The sequence below is a fragment of the Ailuropoda melanoleuca genome, chromosome 2 (genome assembly GCF_002007445.2).
Source record: "Ailuropoda melanoleuca isolate Jingjing chromosome 2, ASM200744v2, whole genome shotgun sequence".
NCBI classification, from domain to species: Eukaryota; Metazoa; Chordata; class Mammalia; order Carnivora; family Ursidae; genus Ailuropoda; species Ailuropoda melanoleuca.
In genome coordinates this window covers 147,544,349-147,555,184 of record NC_048219.1, presented here as the reverse complement: position 1 = coordinate 147,555,184, position 10,836 = coordinate 147,544,349, and the positions used below count along the sequence as shown (strand labels likewise).

General features: G+C 35.6%; 1 protein-coding gene across 1 annotated transcript in view; it reads left to right on the top strand.

Moving 5' to 3' along the window:
• Nucleotides 1-2,412: 2,412 nt before the first annotated feature.
• CWC22 (CWC22 spliceosome associated protein homolog) overlaps nt 2,413-10,836 on the top strand; it is a 39,409-nt gene continuing 30,985 nt past the window's right edge. The window contains exons 1-3 of the mRNA XM_034654811.1: nt 2,413-2,592; nt 6,879-6,946; nt 8,438-8,548. Coding sequence (XP_034510702.1) covers nt 2,566-2,592; nt 6,879-6,946; nt 8,438-8,548 — 206 coding nt within the window. The 5' untranslated portion in view covers nt 2,413-2,565. The remainder of the gene's footprint in view (nt 2,593-6,878; nt 6,947-8,437; nt 8,549-10,836) is intronic.

Here is a 10,836-nt window from a genome sequence, read left to right as displayed (position 1 = left end):
TAGTAATTTGAATGGTTATTTCCCTGTATGTGTAATGTATTTTTTTTCCCTTCTTGCTGCTCTCAGGATTTTCCCTTTATCTTTGATTTTCAGCAGTTAAGCTTTGACCATTATCTATGACTATGTGCATAGGCATGGTTTTCTTTGTATTTCTCCTACCTAGATTCCCTGAGCTTCAAGAATCTGTAGATTTATGCCTTTTGCCAAATATGGGAGAAATTTTTTTTATTCCATTTTTTCTCTTTCCTTCTTGAACTTTGATTACACACATATTAGGTTCTTTGATATTATACCAATGCCCCTGATATTGTTCATTAAATTTTTTTGGTCTGTTTTTAGATTGGTTAATTTCTTTTTATCTTACTTCACATTCATTGACTTTCTTTTATGTCCATTTTGCTTTAAGTCTAACCAGTGTATTTTTCACTTCATGTATTTTTCAGTTTTAGAGATTCAGTTTGATTCTATTTTCTTTTGTTTCCTTTTGCTGAACTTTCCTGCTTTTATTCCTTGCGAGCGTGTTTTCCTTTGCACTTTTAAATAAGCTTTAAAAACTTTGTATGCCAGTTCCATCATCTGGGTCATCTCAATTTTGGTCTCTGTTGATTGTCTTTTTTCTTAAGTTTGGACCACAGTTTTCTGGTAAGTTATTTTAATTGTATCCCAGACATTGTTACTGTTATGTTATGACTAGATTCTGTTACATTCCTCTGAGGAGTGGTGAGTTTTTAGGCAATTAACTTGATTAGACTAAATTGTAAGTTCTCTTAGGTGGCTGTTCATACTTACAGAACTCTGTACCTTAGCATTACTCTGCTTTGTACATGTGTTGGTTCACAGGAGGTCAGAGAGTTGGGCACATGGTGCTCCTCTCCTCTGGCTCTCTCCCTGCTGGGAGTCCCCTAGAGGCATGTTAGTCTAACTGCAGCTACAAATACAGAAGTGGTGATGTGCTGTAGCTTGCAATTATACTTTATAGATTAAGTTTGTAAATAATCTCATACACTCATATATATTGCTTTTAAGAACTTTGATGCCATGCTAACCGCTGTAATAGAAACTTTTCTTGACCTAGTGATTTGTGTACATCCCTATCTGCATTAAATGATAGTAGCTCTATGTCAGTTCATAGTGTCAAGATTATTTGTGTATGTGGTCTAGTGGAAAGAAAATTTAATTGGGTATCCCTAGGCTAAGTTTCTGGTAGTATAGTTTAGGGCATTGAAATGACTTAATCTGACCTTCAGTATTTTTATCTTTAAAAAGGAATTGAACTAGATAATTTATAATCATTTCTGGCATTCAAATATAAAACTTTTCCTAGTTGTATTCAGTTATTTTGGTACCGGGCACAGTTCTTTCTGCATATTCTCTACCTCTTTTAATTCTCTTATTTTCTTCTATTTCATTTGACTTTTGTAATTTCATTACCTTTTGTAATTTCATTCACCAAACCATAAACCACTTAGATATGTAATTACAATTAAGTACTCAAATGGTAGTCCTCTGTTAATATAAGTAACAGTTCAGCATTTTTCAAAAATTCCTGAAATGTAATTAACGGATATTGAAAAAAAAATTTTATTTTAGCATTAACTGTTGGTGACTAGGTTTATTCTGAGCCAAATAACTTAGTTCTTACACCTGCATATATCTGAAGTCATGTGCCTTTGATAGATTACGTTAAAATTTACTGTTTTAATTTAACACCTTATATTTTTTTTTTTTTTTAAAGATTTTATTTATTTATTCGACAGAGATAGAGACAGCCAGGCGAGAGAAGGAACACAAGCAGGGGGAGTGGGAGAGGAAGAAGCAGGCTCATATCAGAGGAGCCTGATGTGGGGCTCAATCCCATAACGCTGGGATCACGCCCTGAGCCGAAGGCACACGCTTAACCGCTATGCCACCCAGGCCCCCCTAACACCTTATATTTTTACACAGAGCATATTTATTTCTGAGTGATCGTTATTACAAGAACATTGGATAATTCATTTTTAGTTTATATAGAAATGGGATATTTTATACTCTGTTTATATAGAGTTTATCTGATATAATTATTTCTTCTGTTCACTTGTTTTTTATATTATCACAGTACTGTTTTATGATATAGGTTTAGGTGTCCCTCACTAAAAACCATTTGAATAAAGTTATCTGACATCAGTTATTAAATTGAGTTTTGTTCCTCTCAGTCATTACACTAAAATACCTTAATAAGCCCTTATCTTTTGCTCTCTTATTCAGGGTCTTTTCTATGAATGTGTTCTTTATACATTGTTAAGTGGAACTGTTTAAGGAAGTTTTGAATTTTTATTTAATTATTGATTATATTTCTGTGCCTACTGATTAAGAAAACTAAGATGGTCAAATATTCATTGTGTGTAAATAATATGTTGTTATTTCACATACATTTTGTCAGTGTTAACAAAGCTTTCGTTGGTATACCTTTCAGGTGACGTTTGCAGAGAGAAGAAGTAAACTGTCAAGGAATTCATACCATTTGTTACCTGTTTTTTGGACCAACTTAAGGAGTTTTTGATTTATCAGATCAACTGGAAACAGAAAATGAAAAGTAGTGTGGCACACATAAAAGTAAGTGTTTGAAATTTATAATGAAGAACATAAACTTGTACCTGTAGAACCAGACAGTAGAATGGCATCATACGCATATGTAACTTACACAATTTCAGGTGTAGCTGCGTAGTCAGATAGAAGCAATAGTGTGCAAGAGGGCAAGTGAGAGAACGTGCAAGATGTATGTGTGTATGTCCATGTACTTGTATGCATATATGTGTATCATTGCCTGCACAAATCAAGAAAGTGCATGTGAGTGAGCACATGCAAAAGAAGAATAATTAACAGGGCAGGGAATTCCACCATTCTTCTTAAAGAGCATACTTCCGTGAATGAGCGTGAAATGGAAGACAGGCATCTCCTTCCTCAGTTAATCATAGTTCCTGCATGTCTATCTACAAGGGAGCCTTTTATTGCATTTCATGTGCATAAACAAGCTCTTTTTTCTGTGCTGTCCTTTGGACATTATACACTTGTTCAACAAATATTCACTGAATTCTTACTATGTCCCAGTGACTATTCTAAGCACTTCAGGTAAAATGGTGAACAAAACAGAAATCCGTGGTCTCATGGAGTTTGCATTCTAGTGGGGGAAGACAGAAAATAAATTATAAACTTCATCCATAAGTAAATGGTGTAGGATAGTGTTCTTAAGAGCTATACTCATGCTACAGATGAAAGAAATAGGGTAAAGTTGATCCTTAGCATTGGGGGTTGCAATTTTTGATAGGGAGGGCCCACTGAAAAGGTAGCCATTTGAACAGAACCTTGAAGGATGTGAGGAAGTTAGCTATACAGATAACTGGGAAAAGAGTATGCCAGGCAGATGGAACAGCACATTTAAAGACAAAGAGCCTAGTGTGGCTGAGGCAGGTTATAAGGAAGGGAGAATAGTAGATGCAGTGAGAGCAGTTAACAGGAACCAGTAACTCCGTCTATTCTCTGAACTGTTCCTCTGCCTGTCAGTGGACTTGGCAGGAGAGCAAACTATTCCACTTATTTTCAACTGCATAGATCTACAAGCAGACACATTACTCCTTGGGTCTTGGAGTCAGTAAAGGGGAAGGTGTATTTTTATTTAATTACAGATCTAGGCCCTGCTGCTTTCCTTCTTTGAAAAGAGAACCAGTAGACTAAGCTTAGTGGTAGACACCAGGTACTAGGCCCGGTGCCTGGTAGGTGTTTAATAAACTGAATTAATAAGACTTACAGACTGAGGCATGTTCTGCTGCCATCTTTTCTAAATTCTTTCGAGTATGATACTGTCAAATGTAAAGCTTGGTAGACACCCAGCCCATGCTTGTATACCTTTTTTTGTGGGAGTTCACTGTCTCAAGCTAGATCTGTCTGTCAGTAGATACTTTCATGTATTGTTCTGAAGTCTGCCTCTTTGGGACTTGTACTCATTGGTCCAGTGGCACTTAAGCAGTTAACTAATCATGGGCATAGTAGGTGGCTGACTGTGCTAAAAGCTAGGAACATAAAGAGGAGACCTGGTGTGGAACTGGCTCTTGATTGAGCCAAATTAGACGAGAGCACTCAGATTTAGCCAAATACCTTTTACACAGAGGGAGATGTGTTTAGTCTTTTCAGAATCCTCTTCCTGTCCCTCTTACACTGCTTCTCCACGTTTACCTCCTGTGGTCCCAGTGGGTCCTCGGTGGCACCCTTCCGTACTAGGAGTTGCTATCTTCAGTCAGCATGCCCTCCAAGCTTAGTGGCTCAGCTCTGTCTGCCAGTTCGTAGCCTAGCCTGCCTCCCTTTCTCCATCCTGTTAGCCACAGGCAAGTCCACTAGCTGGGTGGGGCCCATTTTTACCGCAGGCGAAGCTTACATCTTCCCCTTGATGTTCTGAGGACTCATCTGCTAGGTTTGGGAGGGTTCAGCTGAGGATCCCTAGTTTTTCCATTGAGCCTTGCTGTAGCTTCCTTAGCTGTCAGGACCAAGTTTCCTACTTGTTTCAGCCCTTCCTCTCCTTGCTCTTAAAGACTGGTTCCTGAGCCTAATGGATGCTCGGAGGTTGGACTCAGCCACCCTGCTCCACTGACCGTCTCATACTGCTATCTTTATTGTTAGAAATTATAGGTAACCACATGGCATAAACATTTGTTTGCTTAATGAACAATTTAGAGAATTTTTAAAGGTGAATTTGACAATATATTATTTTCAGTGCCTACTCTGATTTATAATCTGAACTCTATAATAAAGGAAATAGTAAAATTGAGATTATTTGAATCACATCTAAAAATGATATATTTTTTTATTTTACTTAGTGAAATCCTGTTCATCTACCAAAGGCTAGTTCAAATCCCACTCTACCCACTGTAATCCCTCAGTATTCAGTTATTGTTCCCTACTCAAGATGTCCTGTTAGCATTTTTGTGTGTTCCAGTCACGTTAACTTAATCATATTTACGAAATCCTGATTCACGACTTCAATATTTTTGGTTCCTCCCGTGCTTACAGCAGATGTTGTGGAGATGTGTTAAAAATCATTAGCAAAGAACTGAGGCCTTCTCCCTAATGTAATCAAAATAATTGCTATGCCTTGTAAAGAAAAAGTAGACTGCAGTTTTGTTTTCTGTCTCTCTCTCTTCCCTCTCCTCTTCTTCCCCTTGTCCTTCTCTTCCTCCTCCTTTTTCTTCTTTTCTCTGTTGCTCTCTCAGGAACATAAAATCTGATATGTTTAATTTTTACAGCTGGCTTTCTACCATAAGATCATTAATTCCTTAAGGGTTTTTCCTAACTTTTGTCTACAGAATGTCTACACAGGAAGGACTGTGTCTTACAGTAAATGATCAGTTCAATAAATGAACTATATTTGGTGTTGCCATGAATCGAATGAGTCTTGTGTTCCATATTTGGTTTGGGATCTTGAAGTCAAGTTTTATAGAAAACTATGTCATACATACTGAACAATTTTCTCATTGTGTTGCTAAGTGAAATAATTTTTAAAACTTTCTTACATACATTAGAAACAGGATTTTAAGATTGTCTCATTCAGCATAAAATAGCTCCCAAACTATGGCTACCATAAATTACAAATTTTGATCACATGCTTATTCACCTATGTAAATTAGTCTACTTTGTATATACTGTAGAAAAATTCAGCAGTTAATGAGACTGTTTGGCAGTTTACTTTGATAATGTTTGACTCAAACTGCTGTTAATTAGTCATAAAATAAGAGGAAGTTGGAGCTTGTTTATACTTCCGTGCAGTGTAATTTTCTATTTTTAAATGTTTCTTTTTCCCATTAAGGAGGCAAGCAGGTAAATACGCAGAACAGGTTTTCATTATTTGATTTCCTTTTCTTAGTTTTTAAGGTACAGCTACTTTTAAAAAACATACTGTCTTTCCTTTCTTATAGTTAAGTTAGTTAAAATTATTTTAATCCTTAAAAAAAAAGCTGGCCAATATGAATGTTCATCAGTGATGTAAAAAATTTACCCATTCAGAGAGAAATATTTTGGCTTTTTGACTGCATTTGGATTTTTAAATTAAGATTTGTTCTCCAACTGAATAGTTCATATCTCTGTCTCTGTGAAATTTCTCTTCAGTTCCATGTTACAGTGGAGTTATTTATTTGTATGTCTTGTTATTTTTCATAGGATTTGGCATAGGAGCTTTCTCTCACGATCATGTTTTTGAAATCTGTAGAGTCTAACATAGTGCCATACATATCAGACATTCAAACGATGTTTCCTGAAAGTGAAAATGAATTTTCATAAATATGTTAGAGTTGGTTTCTTCTAGCTGTTTACTTTATCCAGGTTTAGTAACCTGAACTAAAGTGTTTTTTATAAGACAAAATAGATCCAGGGAGTTAAGTGCTGTATTATAAGACTTTGATATAACCACAGGAGTGAAATCTTCTTGCTAGAAGACTTCTGGCCCTTAGTCATGCTTTTCACCAAGAAAAAGCTTTGGTCTTGTTTTTCACTAAGAGGTGTTTGTAAAAATGATGTTCTATATATTTAAAACTTAATACATAAAATAAAATACCACTAAGTAGCATCGAAAATATGAGAATTATTTTCTTCTACCTTGAATTTTTTTTGGTTAAAAAAACTATGTGGTCCATAGTGAAAACAGATTATTTGCCACAGATATTTACCTTGGAGGGCCTGAAAATTTTATCTTACATACTGTTTAGATAACATGAATTATTCTTATGATTAAAAAAAAAGCTTTGAAATAATTTGTAAAGCACTTCCAATTTTCTGAAAGACTTATTTCATTTTCTCTGTGTTTTTAACATAATTTTTAAAATAACCCCTCCCCCTCTTTTTTTTCCCTTTGAAAGCATTCTTCTGGTCATGACAAAAGGGAAAACTATAATTCCTATCAGAGGACCTCCTCTCCAGAAGACAGGTAAATAATTTTTATGTGCTCCTGCAATTTAAATTTTTTGTAATGAGTTTTAAAAAATCATTTAGTTCTTAGGTTCTTCATTTTAGGGTGGGTGATTTCTTTTAGATGGTTTTACGATATTACTTGAATAAGCTTAAGGACAAATCATTCTTGAATGACTGTTCTAGGAGTTTCTAGTAAATAATTCTAGATTTTATCTCATTTTGGAGGTGAGAGAGAATAATTTCAGCATGTCAAATACTACATAAAAGTTTTACAAAATGAAATGAATACTGAATGAAACACTAGATGAAAGTTTATAAAATGGAGGGGCGCCTGGGTGGCACAGCAGTTAAGCGTCTGCCTTCGGCTCAGGGCATGATCCCGGCGTTATGGGATCGAGCCCCACATCAGGCTCCTCCTATGAGCCTGCTTCTTCCTCTCCCACTCCCCCTGCTTGTGTTCCCTCTCTCGCTGGCTGTCTCAATCTCTGTCAAAGAAATAAATAAAGTCTTTAAAAAAAAAAAGTTTATAAAATGTAAAACTGAGTTGAAATCACCTTATTTTGAAGTGCTGCTTTTACTGTTACTGCTATCCTTTACATAGCTCTCTATAGATTTTAGAATACTTTTATATATATATATCTTATAATTGTGTTAAGACGAAAGATCTAGAAATATTACTATTAATGTTCATCAGGCATTCATAGTAGTACTTCAGTTATTTCACTTAGTGAGCTATGACCATTAAAAATAATTTATGAAGAGAGACGCATCCACTAGACTTTGTTTCAGTGGTCTCATCTCTTCCTTACCACATATGTACTTTCTTCTTATTTCACTCTGTTGTCTCTAAAAACTTTTGTTTCATGAACATCAAATTAATTGTCATGGCTTGCAACTACTTAGTACCATTCATCAGTCACTTACTTTTTGTCTTTAAAAAAAAAAGAAACTCGACATGCACAGACACACATGTATATCTATATGTTATATAAGTTAATTGTAGATATATACAGTTGACCCTTGAACAGCCTGGGGGTTAGGGGTACTAATGCCCCCCCCCAATAGTTGAAAATCTGCCTATAACTTTTAACTCCCCCAAAATTGTAACTACTAATATCCTGCTGTTGACCAGGAGCCTTACTGGACAACATATGCTGTCAACTAATATTTTGTATATGTTACATGTATTATATACTCTATTCTTACAGTGAAGTAAGCTAGAGAAAAGAAAATGTTATTAATAAAATCATAAAGAAGAGAAAAATACATTTATAATACTGTGCTATATGGTTAACTGTATATAAAATATGAATTACTATATATATATTACTATCTGTATTTATTATGTGTGTATTTATTTAACTTCTCTTAAGGATCTCTGACTTTATTGATATTTAAAGTTCAAATGGCAGATCTTATGCTGTCATCCTTGTTTGCTAATAATTTCAGTTCTTTCTTAACAAAGTAGTTTTCATCTTATAACTGATTTTCTTATTTTATGTTTTAGATATGGAGAACAAGAAAGATCCCCTAGGGATAGAGATCACTTTGATTACAGCAGGTCAGACTATGAGCATTCAAGAAGAGGACGTTCTTATGATAGTAGCGTGGAGTCACGGTTAGTATAGGAAATTTTAACTATAGAAAAATCTTGCTTGTCCAAATTTTCTTTATGCTTTCTAAAAAAAAAACCAATAATAATAGCAGCTACCATTAAATGTATGTTCTTAGGTGCCAGGCTCTCTAATAAGGACTTCATGTGAATTAACTCCTAATTGCAGTAAATGTAGGGAGTAGATACTATTGTGTGTTTTATAGATGAAGACACTGAGGCAAGAGGATTTAAGTCATTTGTTTGTGTTTTAGAAGCATGTCATTGGAAAGTCCAGGTCTGTCTGACGTTGAGCCTAAGCTCTTATTCATTGCATGGTACTGTTCTGCATGAGGAGTTGGCAGTGTGAGTTTTTGAGATTCCTTACCGAATGAAAGTCGTTTATATCATATGACATAGAGTGATCAAAATATATTTTCCTGCATGATGGCACTGGGACAGTGAGAATGAAGTTACCAGTCTAGTTTTTACCTAAATATGAATTATGCTTTCTTGAGCCTTGGAGAATTTGACTACCCACCCTATTAGTCATCCAGTTTCAAAAACACGTCTACCTCATTTTATTGTTCATGAAGGTCTGTATCATTTTGATGTCTCCCTCATATTACCCACTCAATGACTACCAAGACTGTACCCCCACTAAAATTTTGATGAAACTCCTCTGCAGTTTGAGGCTGATCACATTATTTGATATCTGGAGCCTAAATTTCCTTCTCACTACTTACTTTCTAATATGTACCCAAAACTAAAATGTCAGATGAAATTAACCTGCAAAAGCCAGGCTTATCTGCTGTCACCTTAATGACCCCTCGGGAGAACCAACTACTGCCACCATAATTGGTGAGCTAAGCATTCTCCATTCTTTCTCAAATACTGTTAAGACTCTTACTAACTAGATACTATTTTTCACGATTTACGGGGTGAGGGGGGAAGTGAAGTGGTTTTGAAGTGATTATGTAACTTACCTGAGGTTGCAGTTGCCTATCTGGTAGACAATGAAAGTGGGATTTGAACTCAATTTGGACTCCAAAGCCCATGTTTTCTTCCATAATCTCTGACTGTATTACTTCATTGTAACTTGTTTGGTCCAGTGTGTGTACCTAAGTCTCATTTGATCCATACAGTCACACTGTGAAGTAAGCAGGCTATGTATTAAGTAGAAAATAAAAGGTAACAGTATGAAAGCATTGGAAGAGAAATATTTCTATTTAGACTTGAAGAAGACTCCATTCCTTCTGCACTCTAAAGGTTCAAACAGTGAAATTGTAAAGACGCAATTTTATCAGGCAGCTAGCAGTCTCACCTAGTGTTTCTCAGAAGAATCATAACCAATGACAGTAAATCCCTGCTGTAGTTATTCTCTTAGAACATACTACACTCATAATAAGAAGCAACTCAGTTGCAAATCAGTGCCTAGATTGCAGTGCACCTGGCTTTGTGACTATTTGGGTTGTCTATTTGGAACCACCTTTTTTCCCTTCTGTTCACTCTGTCTTCGTGTATACAGTGGTCTCAGATACATCCCCCGCCCCTTGATCTAGCTAAAATCCATCGAGCGGTTTCCTGGTAATGGTGGTAAATGACACTTTCTTTATGTACTGTATTCATTTAACTAATGGTTGTACAAAGCATGAGCAGAATGATCTAAGTTTCCAAGGTAGTATAGATTTTTTAAAAAATGGCTAAGAGGACAAACTCTTCTCTTGGGAAAGACAGCAAAAAAGCAGGAATTTACTTCTCCTGTTAGTTCTTGATAGTTTCAGACAATAATACCTTGATTGTTTTAAAAATGTTAACTTAAGAAAGGATACTCACCTACCATAGTCGGGAAGAGTTATAGCTGGAAGATAGTTGATTTTTTTTTCACGTTGTCTCAAATAACCAGATGCTTCTGATACTTTGAGGTTTTAAACGCCGGTTCTATCAAGAAATAATTTCAAATGTTAAGTTTTTTTAGGACATTTTTATTCCGAAATTGCCATTTTTGGAGATAAACTCTGGTTTCTTCTTTATACAGTTTATCGTGTACATCATGGGCTAAATTGTCTTCTGAAAACACGGTCTTTCTGTCACTATCACACTTCCCACCCTTGCCCCAGTATAAATTCTGTCAAGTCTTGAAGCCCTAGTTTAATTTACATTTTCTCTATGAAGCACTTCCTCACCATTCCAAACCACTTTCCCTTGTCTGAATTTGCAGCCTGCAAATGGTCTCACTCATTTGGTATGCAGCTCATTTAAGAATGTAATTTATAGGGGCGCCTGGGTAGCGCAGTCGTTAAGCATCTGCCTTT